The 20,764-nt window shown below is 44.1% G+C and overlaps 1 protein-coding gene across 8 annotated transcripts in view; it reads left to right on the top strand.

Moving 5' to 3' along the window:
• The window catches only part of LOC148884938 (RIMS-binding protein 2-like), a 28,869-nt gene that overhangs the window by 5,382 nt on the left and 2,723 nt on the right, over positions 1–20,764 (top strand). For 3 of the 8 annotated variants that reach the window (XM_089020428.1, XM_089020425.1, XM_089020431.1), the window contains 20 exons: positions 5,334–5,423; positions 7,355–7,477; positions 8,323–8,409; positions 9,402–9,452; positions 10,435–10,621; positions 11,747–11,904; positions 11,987–12,072; positions 12,139–12,248; positions 12,997–13,815; positions 14,541–14,564; positions 15,160–15,311; positions 15,509–16,252; positions 16,330–16,485; positions 16,686–16,832; positions 18,338–18,440; positions 18,560–18,723; positions 18,907–19,075; positions 19,157–19,257; positions 19,404–19,475; positions 20,180–20,344. In XM_089020428.1, coding sequence (XP_088876554.1) covers positions 5,334–5,423; positions 7,355–7,477; positions 8,323–8,409; positions 9,402–9,452; positions 10,435–10,621; positions 11,747–11,904; positions 11,987–12,072; positions 12,139–12,248; positions 12,997–13,815; positions 14,541–14,564; positions 15,160–15,311; positions 15,509–16,252; positions 16,330–16,485; positions 16,686–16,832; positions 18,338–18,440; positions 18,560–18,723; positions 18,907–19,075; positions 19,157–19,257; positions 19,404–19,475; positions 20,180–20,344 — 3,708 coding nt within the window. The remainder of the gene's footprint in view (positions 1–5,333; positions 5,424–7,354; positions 7,478–8,322; positions 8,410–9,401; positions 9,453–10,434; positions 10,622–11,746; positions 11,905–11,986; positions 12,073–12,138; positions 12,249–12,996; positions 13,816–14,540; positions 14,565–15,159; positions 15,312–15,508; positions 16,253–16,329; positions 16,486–16,685; positions 16,833–18,337; positions 18,441–18,559; positions 18,724–18,906; positions 19,076–19,156; positions 19,258–19,403; positions 19,476–20,179; positions 20,345–20,764) is intronic. The other 5 variants (XM_089020430.1, XM_089020426.1, XM_089020427.1 and 2 more) reach the window with 5 other exon arrangements.

Genomic DNA, 20,764 nt, shown 5'->3' with positions numbered 1-20,764 from the left:
TTGCTTTGTAACATCCACATACCTGCAAGAGAACGGTCTCTATAGCAACCCCTTCGACCCCTCCCTCTGCGCGCTGTGTGTTCATGCAACATGTGAATCAGCCACAGTTGAGCCCCCGAAGATGAGCCAGCGACATATTTATAGCGAGCGTATCGACGGCGTTTAGAAGAGCACGGAAAGGGACATGAAATTCAAGCAAATGGTCCTGCTCACGTTTGTTGGCAGCTTTTCAACATGCGCATTTAAAGACGTATTGAAAGATGGGGCGCTGCGGGAGGAAAATGGAAGCGCGGGTAAGGTCGGAACAAAAATGGCATCAAACGAGACTCTTCAAATTCCGACGATTGACCCAAACTCTCTTAATAGCCATAAAAAGATGGAACTGGCAGCACTGTGGCATTTACTAGGTGCGCCTTATACTCCCGTCTGCCTTCTATACGGACAAAGTTTGAAAATACACCATTCATTGAGGGTGCGCCTTATACACCGGAAAATACAGCAAATGAATACATACATAATAAATAAAAAAATAAAAAATAATTACCTACATACATACATGAATGAATAAATAAAGAAATGAATGAATGAATTTGGAAAACGTATTTGCGTAACATAGTTAACTTTTTTTCATTCATTGTAGGTGCGCCTTATATATGGAACAAGTTTGCAAATAAACTATTCATTGGGGGTGCGCCTTATACACCAGAAAATACGGTGTGAGTCTTGTACATTGATATCATGGCACTGGCTGGACCGCTTTAGAGCGCCTCATTGTCAATCGCTGGCAAGGAGGTGATCGTCTAGTGTTTACATTTTAATTTGAAACCACGCTGTACTACTTGTAGGCCTCAATATCTCCATTTTTTTATTATTATTATTTTTTTTTTTAGACAAATCGAGCCTTTTCCTCTTATCCAAAGTAAGCTGGGATCGGTTCCAGATTCTTGGTGACCCAAATTTTAAAACGGATCAATCCAAATGTAAATGTTTCTCTGAATGTCCATCCTCATCTTCATCCTCCTCCTCCTCATCATCATCTAGACAATCAATTGCAAATGAGGAGACTCCCGAGGGGATTACTCGAAAGCGCCGTGACCCTGAAGTCATCTGATCTCTTACGATTTTTTTTGGGGGGGCACGACTCAAAGTGTCCTCGTATAACTTTCATGTTATTTCTTTATTAGATTTTTTATTTATGTATTTATTTGTTAGCTCCATCCAGGCCAGGCAAGCGGAAGCCTTCAGGGAAGACACATGCTGATAGAAGATCTGTTAATTCCACATCACTTCATGGGGTGTCCCCTGCTAATTCAATTTTTTTTCACCCCCTGCAGTGCGTTTCCTCACAGGCGGTTTGGTTTTTTAATTCTTTTTTTCACTGCGACTTATCTTTCTTGATGGCATCTGCAAATCGGGGGAAGCGTTAGTCGGGTGAATGATGCTGAAAGGGCATCAGCGAATGCAAAAGGGGGTTGGAGAAGATGTCAAACAAAAGCAATCGCTTCCAGGTGACATGACAGCTCTTGTTCTGCTTCGTGTCAACTATTTGCTCCAAGCCCTTCGGCTTTAAACACGCCGGCGCTCCGAAATGATATCTTCGCCGCATTTCTCGTTGGATAAAGTCAGGTATTGTCAAAAAAACAAATACAAAAAATAAATACAAAGAATACAAAAAATAAATACAAAGAATACAAAAAATTAAAATTAAAAATTAAAAATAAATGTGTCCACTCCAGTGCCAGGGTTTTTGTCATTGGAAATAAGGATGGAACCCAATGGGAGCAGGTATAGTGAGTACAACATCGGCCCCAGAATTGAGCCCTGCGGAACACCGCATGACAAAGGGGAAGTATGTAAAGAAAAAAAATTAATAATATATGCGATTTTTTTACAATAAATTCGGCTTATGAACTAATTATCATCATCATCTGAACTCCCAAATGGCCAAGGATGATAGACAAACTGCCGCTGTTTAAGATAAATGGACTCGCCTGCATGTGTGGATCTAGATTGCAGGAAACCACTGGAAAAAAAGAAGCTACGCTCGGATGCTTTGTGTGTATTTCTTAGCAGGCTGTGCATTTTAGCAAGTGAGCAACGGGGTCAGGCGTAAATTATTGAGCTCCCGTGAATACTTGTATGCTTCTCAGAAAGAACAAAATAAAATAGGGTCATGCAAGCGTGTTTGGAGATATGCGAAACAGCAGTCTGGTGGAAAGGGATTGCTTGCTTGCTTGCTTTCTTTTTCTTTCTTTTTTTGTGATGATTCCATGGCTTTGCTCATCAACATACCGGATTGCACGCGTACGTTCTGTCAACCAAAGCCCATCCAAGCCACCCATGCGCTCCGTCCAAGCGTACGTAATAGCTTAGCGCGTCCGGTGTCAAACATACGGCCCGCGGGCCAGAAACGGCCCCCAATGTGGTTTGATCAGGCCCGCAGGATAATTTAAAAGTGGGGGAAAAAATGCAAAAACGACATGGAATTGATATTTTAATGAGGTGCAATTCAAGGATTGTCCACTAGAGGGCAGAGCGGTAGTGTTTCAATCAACGTTAGAAGAAAACAGCGGTCTTTTTCTTCAACCGCGGTTTCAACACCCTCATTAGCCAAAATGTCATTATCCTGATTGATGGGATATTTTAATCTTGCAGTCTACACTCTGCCACTCAATAAAGTTGAAACGAGTCCAAATTTCACTGTGTTTTCTATCCATTTTCTCACCTATTAAATAAAAAATAATAACCGTCAGGTTTCACACGATCGCACTATATCACCCGTGACGGCTAGGCAGATTCGGTTTGACAAACGATAGCATAGCGCTCGGTGCTAATGTGTCTTTAGTGTGTGACTAGCTTGGCGCAACTCATTGGGGAGCAATGGCTTTGAGAGTATCGCACTTCTGTTGTCGCATTATACGGCGCCAACGTCGTGGGAAAGGACTGAAGACCGTGCCGCTGCGGTGATTAGGGCTGAGTTATGTTCCTGGTTCCAATCGGCTCCATCTGCAACCGCATAAGTGCCCAGCGCGTGCGCGCAGGTATATGGCTGGAAGCAATTAGCCGTTTGTGTACGTTCATTTATGTCTCACATTGACATTTCAATCTATTTTGCCCTTGCGGGACGGACACAAAATGAGATGAGTCCATTTGGTGGTTGTGGTTATTTTGTATCGCTGCTAGCTTATTTGGACTAGCTAGCTTATTTGCTCTGGTTTTGTGAGAATTGCACCTCACCGGTTTCCAATTGACACTAATTACTACAGTAACGCAAATTAAGCCCAAATGGATCCCCAGCGAAATACTGGTTGATGTGAGCAGATTTCGCGCTTGAGGCAAGAAAATACTCCTCGGCGTAAGTCCGACCTCTCGTCAAAATGCATTCAGTCGACCGCAAGAAGACATACACACCATTTGAGTGTGATTATCTATGCGCCTGTGTGTTACTTGTGGCTTAAATTGGCGCGACGTCCAATGCATGTCCTTCAGCTTTTGCGGCGCACTGACGTGTTTACAAGATGTTCTCGGGGGGTGTTAAGCCGAGCTGTGAATGTGTGATTTGCTTGAAATAGGAAAGAGAGGGAAGACATATGTCATTCCGTAGGCCCATTAAAAAAAATAGACTGGGACATTAGTACAGATCAACTACAGGTAACATCCTTACGACCGAGATCCGTTCCGACCAAACGGTCGGAAGTCAAAACGGTCGTAAGTCGAAATCCATTCAAAATGTTGAATAGAGACCAAAATTGTGGTACACGTTGCCGGCCTGCTAGCGCGTTGCAGTGCCAGTCGTAGAATTACAATTGTAAGAATAGGGTCTGGAGGTCGTGGTCGTAGGTACGGGTGGTCGTAAGTCGAGCTGGTCGTTAAGTCGGATGTAATTAGCATTGAAATGAACAAGAGCAAAATTGGATGGCGCTTTTGCAAAGTGTGTTTTTGGAATTCCGCTGGGATTTTGTGCGGACGGCGTCACACAGTGAGAGACGCTCGTCTCCGTGTCTCGCTGTCCTCGTCTGCTCTCTAACTGTCTCGCTGCCTTTTATGCCAAGAGATGGATGAGCTACGTTTTGGCTAGTCCCACATTGTATTTCTTTTCTGACAAGCCTTATTTGTATTCATGATTATTATTTTTTGTGTGCAGAAGTTAAAATATGCTAACACTTTTTTTGTTCTGGAGTATATATGAGCTTCTACTGTTATGTCTATTCATGTCATTAAATGTTAAATGAGCCTCTTTAACCTTCATCGAGTCGTATGACCTCGCCACGATATGACCGGACAGTCACATTGAAATGACTCGGCGGTTGCGCCGAGCTGTGACAAGAGAAGAAGAGCATTGGCCTACTTTGAGTCCAGCGTAATTATGTCATGCTTGAGTACCTGCAGCACCGGCGACGGGACAACTTGTGGATTTGGACCAAAAGTGGCGCAGAGTATCGCTAATATGCGCAATAGTATGACTATTTTGTGGCGGCGATAATAAAAGACGTCTGGGGATAAAGTTGGAACGTTGCAATGATATGTAGGAGTTTGGAGTGGGGAGAAATATGCAAAAAACTAAAATTTGATTTACAAGATAATACAAGATTTACGCTGAATTGTGTATTATTGGGAGAAAAATGTCATTGTTTCGTCATTTGTGAAATACCCATTTGCACTTTTATTTTCCCTTTAATTTCTACAACAGTCCTGTTTAAAATAAATAAATAACTAAATGCATACATAAACAAATAAGTAAATACAGTAAAGTCTGGTTATATCGATATCGGTTATATCGATAGTACTGCTTATTACGATACTATTTCTATGAACGCAAGGAGAAAATTTGCATGCCGCAGGGTCGGATATATCGATAGTCCCGGTTATATCGATATTTTTTCCGACTCCCTCTAAACTAAGAAAATAAATAAATACACAAATAATGCATAATACATACGAAACAAATAAAAAAAAAATAAATAACACATAAATGAATGCAGAAATAAACAAACAAATAAATACATATATATGTACATAAAATAAATATATACCTATATAAATAATACATGATCATTATTTATTCATTTGATGAAGTAAGGTAGTAAAACCCGCACTCCCTTTCCACTCTGACTTTTGTCGCCATTTTAAAGCAAAGCTCAGGTGCGCCCCCCCCGACCCCCTTTTGCGGAAGGAAGTCGAGCCTCCTCTGTCGCTTACGTAACATAACGCATTCCGAGACGTCGCCGCGCAGCCCGCGTGATTTAGTCGCCGCTTCATTCTCAACAACATGCAGAAATGTTGACGGCACACTTTTGTGTATTTTTATTTGCCCCCCCAATTTCCGTCTACAGAGAAGAAAGCTCCGTACGACTTTGCAGGAGAAAAATCGACTCAATCTCGAGCTGATTGGCCGTCAACTGAAGGCCTCCAAATATGACCAGGTGACGAAATGACATCTCCACACCTATTTCTTCAGTACTCATTTAGACAACTCCCTCTACCCTCCAATATGCGACAAAATTTACCACCAAAAAACACCCCTTTCACGAAAAATGCTGTCCCCTTGTGAAAATGAAATTGCCAGAGGCCATAGGCCAGCGCTTTATCGGCACCCAAGCAGGAAAATATATTGTTTGCTCAAAACAATTGGTCTGATATGAATAATGTCCATCCTAAAGTGTACGGTGGGTCCTTCCTAGTTTTTTTACATTATGTTGCTCACTTGAGCTGTCTAGCTGGCTATCTAGCTAGCGATCTAGCTGGCTACCTACCTAGCTATCTATTTGCTATCTATTAGCTAGCTAGCTGGCTATCAAGCGAGCAATCTAGCTGCCTACCTAGCTCGCTATCTATTAGCTAGCTCGCTGGCTATCTATCTAGCTATATATATTTGCTATCTATAAGCTATCAGAATCAGAAAACCTTGATTCGTCCCACAATGGGGAAATTTGCAGTCCACAGCAGCAATTTGAAAAGGGGGATGGGGTGAAAGGATAGAAAACAAGATATTCTATAAGCTATCTATCAGCTAGTTAGCTATCTATTAGCTATCTACTAGCCAGCTAGCTTTCTATCTATTTGAGTTACTTCCGGGTTGAGTGAATGCTGGCGCATGTGGCTGCCGCTGCTCACCTGCAGAAAAACTTATCCTCTGACTGTAAAGTGACCTTGAGAGTTTAGAAAGGCGCTTATAAATTAAATGGATTATTATTATTATTATTATTATTATATTAAAAACAAAACCGGAACTAATTCGGCAATGGCGCTCGCTAATAATAACAACACATTTAATTTCAAGTGGCTTTCAGAACACCCAAGGACATTTTAAAATACAAACAAAGCACACAACAATAAAACCAAAAGTAAAATATCATATTTTCAATTCTCAAATACATTATGAATGGCAGTTAATGAGTTAAATGTAGCAACTACCGTGTCAGGATTAGCATGATGGTTCGGGAAGGGGGGTGGGGGGGTCTAAAGATGAGGAGGAGGTATGATAAGAATGAAAATAAGGATAATAATGAGGAGGAGGAGGAGGGTGGACTGAACACAATCTATCAACAAAACAACCCCTGAGTTTGCAACTCAATCAAAAAGTCATGAAAAACACATGAAAGCAAAGTCGCAAACAGCCAAAACTCAAAATAATCATCATAAAAACATGACAGAAAGTGTCGTCAAGCACCAAATGATCTTAAAAGAGACTCACCGAACAAACGCCAGGAAGGAAATACAAGCCAAGTGACGAACGAGCCAAGGAGACACACCTGGACAAGACGCAAAGGATTGTGGGAGGGAGCTGATTAGTTCCACGCAAGGGACCCGCATGACGACAACAGGCGTGACCCCCCCCCAAAAAATGTCATCTCAATGAAAATAGAACACAGCCACTATGAAATTATTCATATTCATGGATTCATGGAAGAAGGAACCAAGAACTTTGTTTGGAAAAAAGGTTCCAACCGTGAACTTTGACACATTGCCTGAAATGAAACGGGGAACGTGTTATCCATTTAATTATTTATTCCTTCATGAATGTATTTATTTATTTACTTATTTGTTTACTTATTTATTCATCAATGTATTTAGCTATCCATTTAATTATTTATTCAATTATGAAATTATTTATTTATTTATTTATTTATTCAATTATGAAATTAATTAATTAATTAATTAATAAAGTTATCCGTTTAAGTACTTATTCGTTCATGAACTTATTGATTGATTTATGTCTTTATTTAAAATGAGTTTGAGGTTTCATCAGCTGTTTTGAGAAAACGGCAACCGTGACATCAACCAATTGTGTTTTTGTTGTTGTTGTTTTGTTTTCCCCTTCACGACTTCCGGTATGTGTCCGTCGTCCCCGTAGGTGCAGTCCGACTTGGCTCGTCTGAAAGAGACGCTTTCAGTGGTGAGCCAGGAGAGAGACTCGGCCCAACAGCGGCGCAATCAACTGGAGGCTCAAGTCCAGAACCTGCAACAGGTTCTCAAGGTGACACCTTTTGTTTGGGAAGTCCAAATATGGACACGAATGCTCTAATGCGATTTTCGTGAAATGACTCCCGTTAAGCTTTGTCACTTTTTTGGGGGGGGAACGACGAAAAGTATTGGAATAAAAAGTCTTGTTTCAGGGAGTTAGCACAGATACTAAGTGCCGATACTGCGAGTATATATCAGATTGCACATTAATTTATTAATTTGTAATTTATTAATTTATTAATGTATTAATTTAGTTATTTGTAAATTATTCTAATTTATTGTTAATTTATTCGTAATGTATTTATTTATTTATTCATAATATATTTATTCATTCATAATTTATTCATAATGTATTCATAATCTATTCATAATTACTTTAATTTATTTATAATTAATTAATTTGTGTATTTGTCTTTGTGTATGTATGTATGTATGTATTTATTTATTTCCTCCATGGAATATATGTTATAAATGAACAATGTACCTTGTGGTTTTCACTCCCTTGTCCGGAGGCGTCGGTTGTCCTTTAAATGAAAAGAAACATCATGAATGATCAGTAGCCACATGCCGTCAAGTCTTAAAAAAAGCATCAATATGAGTATGTGGTCCATGTACTTTGCGTGATTATATTTGGAAGTGACTGAAATTGTATAGATATATATTTTTAAAAGTCACAAGACTTAAACCCAATAGAGTATCGAGTCCTGTTGCATCTCGAAGGGCATCTTGGTGTGGGTACGGTACCAAACATCATCACAAATATCCGAATAAATGGGAAGCCATTTCTTGCTGGCTTTGTTTGTTTATTTCTTTGCTTTTTTTCATTTTCATTTTCATTTCCGTCTGCGTGTCGGCCAGCATATGCGCAAGACGGATGAGGACAAGCCGAGGCCGCAGACAGAGCATGAACGGGCCGAGCAGAACCAGATCCATCGGTTGGAAAAGGTAGGCAAAATGTACACATGGAATTATGGATTAATGATATAATTTATTGACTCCGTGAATACATCAGAATGACCACACATTTAAAAAATGGCTTTTAATGTAAAAAAGGCTAAATATAATAATAATCATGTATCTATTTATTTATTTATTTTTCTATTTATTTATTTATTTATACTACTTTTGATATTTATTTATTTATTTGTATTTATATATATTACTTTTTCTATGTATTTATGTATTTATATATTATTTATTTATTTATTTATATTACTTTTTCTATTTATTTATGTGTTTATATATTATTTTTTTATTTATATTACTTTTTCTATTTATTCATTTATGTATTTTTATATATTTTATTTTTTGTATTTATATATTATGTATTTATGTATGTATTTATGTATTTTTTTTAATTCATTCATCTATTCATCTATTTATTCACTAACGAATTCATGAACGTTTTGAGAAGTCTCCACACTCGTCTTAGTGGTTGTGTTAATTATTGTGTTTCTAAATGTGCTTTTTTAGTTTGTTCTCTAGTGCCATGCTAATGCTAACAAGCTGCTCTATTTATTAGCTCGTTAGCTAGCTTTCTATCTATTTGAGTTACTTCCGGGTTGTGAACATAGAACTGAATTTGTGGTTCACTGATCATTCCAAAGCATGATCCACGTGTCCTTCATCTCCAAAAATCCATACGGAATTAAAAGTTTTACACTTTCAAAACGATTCCTAAGCCAAGTGACGAAAACGCAAGCCCGAGCACTTTATTCAGTTTAAATCCGTCATACTTCACTTCGACTTAGTGTACTCGCCACCGTGCCGGGAAACAAATCTGTGACACTTGATGAAAGCAGAACAAGGCCAGCGTGTCCCTGTGGTGAGTCTTGTTGAGTGGACAGTGTTGACAACGTGTCAGGTGTGCGTTTTCCTCTCGGAGTGGACGGATTGTGACGATTGTGTCACGCGTCAGTATGTGTCCTCTTCTCCAGGGCCGACTTCGGGCTGACCGTGACCATGAGCAAGCCATACAACTCTTAGAGGTACAGTCAAAGTAGCGCAGAAACAAACATGATGACCAATACCAATCTTGCAAACTTTTATTGAGCTAAATCCGCTAGTTCAATGCTAATACAGTGATACCTAAGCTTACAAACTTAATTGGTTCCTAGAAAGTGTGTGTAAGGTGAAAAGTGTGTCTCCAAAACATTAATTTCCCATCGGAAACCATTAAAATAAGAATAATCCGTTCCCAGGTCTCCATAAAACATAATTTTCAACTAAATAAGCCTTAAAACTATACACAATATACCTTCTTTTATTTATAATAAAACACAGAAACACCCTTAGCCACACATAGCAATGGCGGACTTAGCATACTGCTACAGGGATGCTGAGTCACACAAACGCACACCTCGTTGGTGTTTCTCGATGATCTCCTTCTTCTGCTCGACCGTCATTTTCTTTTGTGTCGTCATCGGCTGAACACTAGTCTGTGGTGTGGGTCTTTTTCGGTTCCATAATATCAAATGTATCCTTGATAACAAACCACGTCTGCACTGAGAGAAAGTGGGTGTAGAAAAGTCGTCTGGCAGACACAGTGGCGCTGTTAGGCCGTGTGGTTTGGTGTTCTTCCGCCGAAGACTAGTCCACCAGCCATTGTGGCGCTCCGTGTGTTTCCCGAAAACTAGTTTGTATGCCAAGATTATATTCTCGTGAATTTAATGTTCATAAGGCGAAAAGTTCGTTAGCAAAAGCGTTCGTAAGCCCAGGTATCACTGTATGTTGAAATTGCTTATCCTCTGCAAATAAAGACAAAGCCTGCCTCTTATTGAGTGTTTGTGACCGTCTTCAATCTGTTGATCCATATCATCCGACTCATGACGGTCAAATGGCGCACACTACAAACTCATCTTCTCCTTTGAAGACTTGGATGAGTCAATTGTGTGCAAAAAGTCATGCCAGCTGCGTGCCTTAATTACTTAATCTTGCCCTCTCACACCTTCCTCTCATCCTGTGTCAAAGGTCCACATTTGTGACCTGGGCCAGACATGCGGGTCACACACTGAACATTTCCATCAGCTGTCCAAAGATCTGCTGAATTTCCGTTTACATTCCCGTTCTGTGGAGATCCTTCTGAGTAAAGCCAACTCAGAATCCTCCAAGTTCCTCTCAGAGGAGAACCAGCTCCCAAAAACCCAGACAGAAACAGGTTAGATCCCATCTCAAACTAATCTCAGTTCCAGTGATGAAAAAGGAAATGGATTTAGTATACCCAAATGTTTCATCCGCAGTCCTCGGACAGAAACAACAACCACTTTGACACGCCACACCTTTTATTTAATTACATGCTAAATCCAGAACACCATTTCATAAAAAGTGTCATAAAAGGATCCTGGACTGTAGTCACAAAATCAGGTTTCAAATCCAAACATCAAATTTTCCATCCCATTGCCCATCACAACCATCTTGAAGTCGACTATGTCTTAGAAAAAAGGATAAAAACATCATAAAGGGTCTGGACTGCTGGCACCTGTGATAGAAGTATGCCCGTCCCAGTTTTTATACTATGACGTACAGTACGTCTGTGTAAGCTCTCAGAGTAGGGTAGCTCTGAGAGTAGGGACCTATCATAGCTGTGTCCGGCGCCACCATGTCTGGACATTAGGGATATATAAATGGGGCCGATACGACCAGTCAGACTTTAGTTCGCTGACGAAGCCTCTTGGATAGGAGGCGAAACGTCCGAAACCTTCACTTTTGTACAGATGACGGCTGAAGAAACCTTCTCATCTATGACGTACAGTAGTTAGAAAAACTCTACTTGACCTGATGGTCAAGTCGTGCACACTGAATGAATTGTTTACATTCCCTTTACTTTTGTTGTAACCGGATGCTATACTAAGCTAAACTGTTGTCAACTGCAGGGCATCGCACCGCTTTGGAATAGCTACTAAAATACGGCCAACGGGCTGCAAATCGCACCGCTGTGGTTATACACTCATTGTATTAGTCACGCTTTGACCACAAAAGTGATACGGGGTCTGTCCACCACCTCCGATTTCCTCCAGCCATTCATCAGTCTGCTCTCTTACGCTGCAATTTGTGTTCCCTGCATTTTTCATGAGACATTGAGCCCTGTAGACATTGATGGTATTTAAGGACAAATGCGCCGCCCGCTCTCGTTGATGAGGCCAATACGTCGTCGGCCGTGGAAGGCGTTTGCCCTCTCGCTCGCTTCAACAGGAGATCAATCGGCTCGCAATGAGATGAGAAGATGGCTGGCAGGAGAATTGACAGTTACTCTTTAATTGTGATGGAAATCAATTTCTCCCAGGCGATGAGAGAGCGTCAAACGCACCGCCACTGATCTCCCAGTTCTTGCAGTGCCCACAGCGGACTGCAAAGAAGGAAAGGGCAGATTGGCCGTCCGTCAAATCAGGCACCGTGAAAAGGGAACTCGCCAGCTGCGCTCAGCGGCTGACACCATCAACGGTGAGCTTTCAAATGGAGGACTTCAGCTCTTTTCTATGTTGGGACCTGACTGCTGACTTTGTTTTGACGTTTATTTGTCAAGCTACAGATGGAGGATGAACCAAACCCCTCGCCCAGGTCCAAGCCTCGCTACACGGGTCAGGTCCGCCTTTGCACTGCCCGATACAGGTGAGAATCCTCAGTTTTTACATTTGTTTGTTCTGACTACAGTTCAGATGCCATTTTTTCTTGTAGTTATAATCCCTACGATGGACCAAATGAACATCCTGAAGCAGAGCTCCCACTTGTGGCTGGGAAGTATTTGTATGTATACGGCAACATGGATGATGACGGATTCTATGAAGGTGAGATGGAAAAAGTGATGGTGTATTGATGATCATTTTTACTCTTTAAATTGTGAGAGAATATGTGTGCACTTTTGTGCCTGAGGATTTGACTGTTTTTACAAGTAACCGGAGAGATCTGCAATCAAATCTCCACAGCATTACCATGGCCTTTCAATGAGACCCACTGCCAATTCCTAATCGCGAACAAGCCTTCGGGGCTAGTAGCAGGATGCCGCAGACGCCGTTGAGCTCAGCTGCTTGGACTAATTAAAGCTGCAGGGAGGTGTGGGAGGTGGGGGGCGGGGCTGCACGGCGGCGTGGAGGAGGCGTTGTGTGTTTACCATCAAGCCGAGAGACTCGGGCATCGGACCAAGCTGTTGTCAAGATGGGACTCGGTCCCTTTTAGCTTGATGACTAATCCATCTGGGTTCACCTGAATCATCAGCGCACACATACATGCAAACACCCACACATACTTTCAAACACACACAACTGAAGGCCCGCTCCAGTGTATATTGGAGATGTACACATGAACCAACATATCAACACACCACACTATTACATCCATAGGAAGTACAATCCAAGACCATATGAAGTTTTCCTGTGCATCGCTGTCAGCTAAAAGGTCCAAGGGCGGTGTGCATGATTAGCGTTCAATGGACGTCTATGTAGTAAACTTGACTTATCAACTCATAGACAAATCGGTTCTACCCTTAATTCAGAGGCAACTTGTACTTATCGCTCCTAACTTGTTTCTTGATCACAGGTGAGTTGCTGGATGGCCAGCGAGGACTCGTCCCGTCAAACTTTGTAGAGTTTGTACAGGACAAGGAGAAGCTGTCCATTCAAGCTGGAGACGGAGGAGAGGATCTTGGCCCGGGTGATCATACGCTTCTAGCCTTGATGCCCTCGGATGGTGGTGCCTGCCAGGATGGCCTTCTAGGCTCGGCGAAAGCCTTGGTACCCTGTAGCAACGGCACCGTGGGACCGCTGGATGCGGGGGACCTGTCCGAAGACGCTGTGCCTTATCCGCGAAAGATCACTCTGATCAAGCAGCTGGCGCGAAGCGTCATCGTAGCTTGGGAGCCTCCGGTTGTGCCTTTGGGTTGGGGGAACATCTCCGGCTACAACGTATTAGCGGACGGCGAGCTACGAGCCAGTATACAATTTGGCGGGCGTACCAAATGCTTGCTGGAGAAACTGGACGTGGACGGATGCGTTCACCGCGTGTCGGTGCAGTGCGTCACCGACAGGGGATTGTCGGATCAGCTGCGCTGTACCCTTTTAGTGGGAGCCAATGTGGTGGTGGCGCCTTGCGGCCTCCGCGTGGATGACATCCAGCGGGATACAGCCGAGCTCTCCTGGTTGCCAAGTAACAGCAACTACGGTCACACCGTCTTCTTGGACGGAGCAGAGCACACAGTCCTAAAGCCGGGGAAGTATAGACTACGTTTCTTCAACCTCAAGCCGCTGACGGTGTACAAAGTGACGGTAGTGGCACAGCCTCACCAGGTGCCATGGCAACTGCCTCTGGAGCAGAGGGAGAGGAAGGAAGCGGCAGTGGAATTCTGCACTCAGGCTGCAGGTCAGCACTACATCACCGAGACAGTATCAATAATGTATGCCTAGCTTCATCGTCCCCAAATAGATTATGTCAATAATCCTACTTGGGACTTGGGAAAAGATGAATCCTGTAGGTAGATGTGAATGCACGATCACACGTGTGTGTGTGAATTCTTTCTGGTCAAACCATCGCAAAACAATAATTTTTTGTCATAATTCCGTCATAAATCTACCTCAACAAAGACAAAAATAGCACATTTCATTGTCCAGATCTGCCAAGTCTACAAGTACCAGATTGCACCAAGTTGGATGTTGGCACACAACTGATAACCACTGAAAAACTACTCAACTGTTTCCAATTATAGTCATTTCCAGTTATTTGCTTTACACCTCGCTGAATCTGTTGAGAGTTGCATGGAGCTGGAGGCGATTCAGGACTGCACCCTGGACTGGTCAAAGTCATTTTTTTTAAACTGGTGGGAGGCGTAGCTATTTCTTCTCTCTCTGGCTTACCATGTAACACTCTGTAAATGCTCTGACAAGACTGGGATACCGTTTTTTGGACGCCTACGCTTGACTGAGTTCGTCGTCTCGTAATATGTCAAAAGAGGATTTGTAAACTGCAGCGTGCATTCGAGCTCATTATAATTAGCATACATATGTGCATGACGTTGTGACTGGTGTACGATCTCATACAGGTCCCACCTTTCCTCACTGTGCCATTGTTGTGTATTGTATCTCGTCTAGGTCCAACACCCTATTGCAGAACAGGTCAGAACCAAATATCAATCCCGAGCTCCATTTCACATTCGTCTCACCCCTGACTGACCAAAGGCATTTCTATTCATTGAATAAATCCTGGTGTTATTTCGAAAACCAAATCAAAATGGGGTTTTACTCAGATATCCTCAGGACACGTGACTAATTAGCACAATAGTGAGCACGACAAGATATGATCACTTATTATCCCGATGAGTCATTTTCCTTGCCTGTGGCATAGCCCGGCCATCGCCGTGATGCTATTTAAAACAGTGGCCCTTTACGACAAGCTGGAAAGGCCGCGTCGTATTGTATGAGTACGCATTTGTTACTGCATAAACGCAGGTGTGCTGATGAAGTATCCCCACACGAACATTTTGATGTGAATGTAGCCCACCAAGCGGTGTCACCTAATCACAACATTGCACATTTTACGGCATGTACTCACAAAGGAACCCATGTAATTCCGTTGAGATGTTCCACAACCGCATCGCAACCCTTCCCGTCCCACGTTATTGCATTTTGTGGAATGCTTTTCTTGTACATATGTCATCTATTGGATCTTGAATAGGAAAGAATCTCACATAGTCTCTCTTATACTTCTCAGGTCCGCCCCTGCCTCCGCAAGATGTCCAGGTGCTCTGTGGACAGGCACCCGGGGTCCTGCAGGTCCGATGGAAGCCTCCCCTTTTGTCTCCTACAGGAACATCCAATGGTGCCAACGTTCTTGGCTATGCTGTCTGCACCAAAGGACAGAAGGTCCAGTGATGTTTTGTTCTCTGTACTTTGGTCATGTACGACCTACTCTGACAAAGCAATTTCAATACAGTTTATGATTCAGGATTGAGATCTTGAACCTGGGGGTGGCATTCCCTTGTGCAGCATGTGTGTGACAAAGTGACGGACAAATTATTTCCTTTGCCGCTACTGACTGTTTGTGTCCGTCTGGAACCCAGATAGCAGAGGTGATGTTTCCAATGGCAGACTATGTGACGGTGGAGCTGACCAGGATACAGTGCCTGGAGGCAAGGGAGGTCATCGTCAGAACAATATCTGCACAGGGAGAGTCCCAGGACTCCCACGTCGCACTCATTCCAAACAACCTGCTCGTGCCTCTACCCCCGCTTCCCCTGCCGGCGCCGATGCACCCCCATCCCCACGGCCAGCCTCACCTAACGTCGCCTCACCACCCTCATGTCACTCCGCGGCTTCCTGCCCTGCCCCGAGCCCATGGACAACCGCTCCCACAGCACCCCCATCCTCCACACCCTCAACCCCTCCCGGGACTCCCTCACCCAGGCGGGCCCCAGCCGCACCAGAGTCGGACGCCGCATCCTCATCCCCAGCCCCTGCACCTCCACCAAGGTCCCAGGCCCCAGCACCGACTGCCCCTGCAGCCCCACGCTCATCCCCACCCCGTACCTCAGAGACCGGTAAGTGCCAGAGACCTGGATGCCAAAGAGCAAGCCGGCCACCACACGGCCGCCGTCCCGCCCGGTTGGGACCTCTCGCGCTCCCCATCGTCCCAGGCGCCCGCACCCATGCAGGGCCACACCCTTGAGCCGCCTCCCCCTAGCAATCCACGTTCCCCCTCCCCACAGAGGATCCTACCACAGCCAAGGGGCAATCTCATCCCAGACAACGTGGCCAAAGCCATCGCCCGGGAAGTGGCGCAAAGGGTTGCGGCAGAGAGTGGCAAGGTCTGACAATACCCCCCCCCCCTCAACAAGGCACCCTCGACCAGGTGTCAACACCCCCCTTGCTTCTGACGTTTCAGGGGAACCGGAGACCCGTTAGCTACGGTGACCAGGGTCAGTCCTTCCGTCAGCGTCACTCTGATGAGGAAGAGGAAGACGAGGAGGCTTTGGCGCATCGCAGACGAAGGGGACCTTCGGTCGATGAGTTCCTCCGAGGCTCCGAACTGGGAAGGCCGGTATGTGAAACGCAGCATGGCTTTGAATAGACAGACCTTAGAAGAAAAGTCTATTCCAGGAGCGTGAGTGGCCCACACCAACACGACCGCGCCGGCGTCACTGTCTGTGCGTTCATTCGTCATGCGTGTTTGGCGTGTGCACGTCCGTATGTATGTGCACTTATACAAGTGGGTCTGTGTGTTTGTGTGACTGTCGAAAGCCTCACTATAGTCACAATGAAGATTATCACAGCGAGAGCAGCCGCGGCTCTGACCTGTCTGACATCATGGAAGAGGATGAGGAGGAGCTATATTCAGAGATGCAGCTGGACGAGGGACGCCGACGCAACTCGCACAACACACCCAAGGTGCAGTTCTTGGCACTTACTGTACTTCAAGCAGAAAGACTCACTCGTCACCATCCAAATTTTACTCTTTGTTTTTTTTTTTTTTTTGTGAACTGCACAGGCGCAGATCTTTCACTGCTGCCTTTTCCGGTATTTGATGTGTTGTTAGCGTGTGTGCTGAGTTCAGTACGGTGGAATCTCCAAAGTCGAATACAAATTGTTCTGTAACGCCCCTCAGATGGTTCACAGTTTAAAATAAAACGGGAAATATTTGGATATGTTGAATTCATTCATTTTAGACTTAATTTGCTTAACTGTAGTCATGGTATTTAGCGGTTGCATGAAGTCAAATCATCCTAATCCATGTACCTTTTCTGACTAGGCTATGCATCTATTTAAAAAACGGTATCTGGGTACAGATGATTTTAATTTGCGCAGCCACTTGATGAAATAAAAACCACACTTTAAGTCGTTTGATAAAATTTGGATCAAGTAAAACTATAGTCAAACAAATACTGTGGTGCCTTCACCCTCGTCTTGCAAATCATCTCTCTGCATTGAAATGTATAGAGATGCAAATAATTCGGCCCAGTTCCCGTAAAAACACCAACATTCTTTTTTTTGTGTGTCATGCACTCAACAGGACTGTACCATATAACAAAAAAAAACAACACACTGAAACACAATATGTTCTCCAGACAACTAAGAACTTCATCTAATGGATTGCCCTTCCTTGTTGTTCTTTGTCATCTGTGAGGTTTACTGTATTGGCGGTAGGCAAACCGATTTACTGATGATGCATTTGCGCCACAGACTGATCTTATCCTTCCCCTGCAGGGAAAACCGAAGTGAATTGATTTGGGCTGGAAGTTGTAAATGTTGCATTTAGTGGTTGAGAGGTCGGAAGATTAGATTTTTCTCCATTATTGGCCAAAAAGTACTTTGTTTTTCCTGCTCAGGCAAAAGCCCTGCGTAATGTAGAATTGAATGTTCTGGTTCTGTCTCGATGGCAAGAAAGGGATTATTTTGAATAGACGAGAAGTAACGAAAAGTCCTTGCAAAAGGCCATGAGCAACAAAAAAAATGGAATTGTTTGTCAACCTAAAGGACAAGCAACATACATACAACATACAAAAAACGCAAATCGAGAATAATAACAAAAATGTTTGTGAGGCTCTGACTTTCACACTCGCGTGCATTTCGACTTTGGATGTTCCATTGTACCGGTTAAAAATTAGCGGCCAACATACCAGAAGATGCTTAGTTGATTTGCAGATTCTTAATTTACTTAATGATTAGAATTGTCATTTTTGGACCACTATAACATCACGTGGGCTTGTTTGTGTGCATATGTGTTGTGCGTCAGAGTGTCTGCGTTTCAGTGTGCCTGTCTGCCAGCGTTGCATGCCTTTGTTTACATCCAATTGTGGCAAGAGTCTGTCCCTGCACACAAACACAACGGTGGGAAACTGATCTGGCTTGTCTTCGGACGGCAGGTGAATCCTTCCTCGTCTTTTGCGTTGTAGTTAAACACCCCCTCGAGAGGCCGTCATGATCGGGAAAGCGGGCAAAGAATTCGTCACGGTGGCTCGCAGCCTCAGAGACGACCTCCGATGGTCCCTGCCATCGGTCAGTAGAACCTGGTTTTTACTTGACCGACTGCCATTTCTTTTTTTCTGAAATGCTGTCAACCTTCTTCCTTTCACATCTTGATCCGCCCTTTTGTGAACATAAAATCTGTCTTCAAGATGGCTACCAAGATCAACATTCTCCAACCTACTTCGACGAATCGGAGCCAGAGGAGACCTTCCGGGTATTTGTGGCGCTCTTTGACTACGACCCCCTGTCCATGTCCCCGAACCCAGATGCTGCTGACGAGGAGTTACCCTTCAAAGAGGGTCAAATCATCAGGGTGAGTGTCCCAAAAACGTGCATTTTGACCTGGCTCTGCCTCTTTGTATCAAATCACAGGAAATACATATGTGCTGAACCAATATATCATTGGTATCCCTGTATGCATGGTCATATCTTTCTTCTTTGCAGTACTGACTATTTCTCGTCACACGTGGTCCGTATTGATGCCTTTTTCCGTCAGATATACGGGGATAAAGACACAGACGGTTTCTATAGAGGCGAAGTGAGAGGAAGGATGGGCCTGATCCCATGTAACATGGTGTCCGAGATACGAGCAGAGGATGACGAGACCATGGATCAACTCATCAAACAAGGCTTCCTGCCTCTCAGCACTCCCATGGACAGATTAGGTACTAAACGGAAGAAAGAATGGGAGTCAACCGATGACTAAAATGTTGGATGACATAAAAGTCAACCGCGGTGACTTTCAGAGCAGAACAGGAGAGGCGTCCGGCGAGGCGAGGCCTCCAGGAGGATGGTGGCTCTGTATGACTATGACCCTCGAGAGAGCTCACCTAATGTTGACGTTGAGGTATCGCAAACAGTGCAGTGTGTCATTGGTCTGTAGTGAAAACGGTTTTGTGTTTGAGAGACACAATTAACTCATTGTCTGAAAAGCTCCTACCATCCCAGAATATCACTTCACGTTTGTTACCGCGTTTTTCTGTCCTCTAATAGGCTGAGCTTACCTTTTGTACCGGCGACATCATCGCAGTCTTTGGTGATATCGATGAAGACGGCTTCTACTACGTGAGTGTCTTCATTAATTTCATGATAAATTGCTCACCTGATTTTGTTTTGATGAGTGTATGACACAAATCAACATTAGGACTGTGGATAATCTGTGACAAGAGCTGAATTAAAAAGTTGATTGTGAAAAATCACAAAAGAAATTGATGATATAAATAACAGCATTCACTTTACTGCTGCACAAGACCTAGCTAGCTAGCATAACTGTATTAGCAAGCTAGCGAGCCATCCATCATCCATCTTCTGACTCTTATCTGGGGTCGGCTCAGTAGGGAAGCCCAGACTTCCCTCTCCCCAGCCACGTCTTCCAGCTCTTCCTGGCAGATCCCGAGGCGTTCCCAGGCGAGCTGGGTGCCATAGTCTCTCCAGCATGTCCTGGGTCATCACCGGGGTCTTCTGCAAGTAAGGCATGCCCGAATCGCCTAACCAGGAAGGCATCCTGATCAGATGCCCGAGCCACTTAATCTGGGTCCTCTCTATGTGGAGAAGAAGCGGCTCGAGTCTGAGCCCCTGTCGGACGACCAAGCTTCTGCCCTTAGACCAAGCTTCTCATTTTTAAAGCGAGCTAGCTATGATGTTTTTTCTAAATTATTCATAAAAGGACAACTGAACCGTTTATCCACACCTGGGAGAAAATACTTTATGATGAGCCATTCAGAACCCGTATCTGGGCGCTAACCCTTTCGCCACCCTCCTTTCCTCAGGGTGAGATCAACGGTCACCGTGGTCTGGTTCCCTCCAACTTCCTGGAAGAAGTGCCTGACGACGTGGAGGTGTATCTGACCGATACGCCCTCCAACTTCCACCCCGAGGAGCCGGCCAACCGGCTCCCAGCCAACTCTGCCGCCAGCGTCCCGGAAGGCAAACGGGTACATCATCACCATCGCCGCTCTCGGCGCTAAGACCCTGCCTTCATGCATTCCTCCGTCTCCTCTCTCTTAATTTCCGTCTCTCGCTTGCTCCACGTCGTCCTGCGAGTGCCCTCCATCTTGTGTGTTTATTGTCCGTGTGGTGGCTGTGGTGAGCGACTAACAACCCCCCCTTCCCCCTCAACCCGCTCCGTCGCCGTCAACAACGGGCGGCCAAAATGAAAAGCAATATCTGTGACTCTCATAGAAAGGAAAAAGCAAAGCTTGACATGGATGGAGAGAGGATAGGCTCCACAGGGGGGGGGGGGGGGGGGGGGGGGGAGGGTTTGAATGCCCGAAGAGGCTCGACTCATTTTCTTCCATTTTTTTGCACTCAAACACGCAAATGTCATTGTGGTTATTGTGTATGGCTACAATAAT

The sequence above is a fragment of the Hippocampus bargibanti genome, linkage group LG18 (genome assembly GCF_051943395.1).
Source record: "Hippocampus bargibanti isolate YZ-2025 linkage group LG18, ASM5194339v1, whole genome shotgun sequence".
NCBI classification, from domain to species: Eukaryota; Metazoa; Chordata; class Actinopteri; order Syngnathiformes; family Syngnathidae; genus Hippocampus; species Hippocampus bargibanti.
Note: the sequence above shows the minus strand (reverse complement) of the source record. Positions and strands in the feature narration are given on the sequence as shown.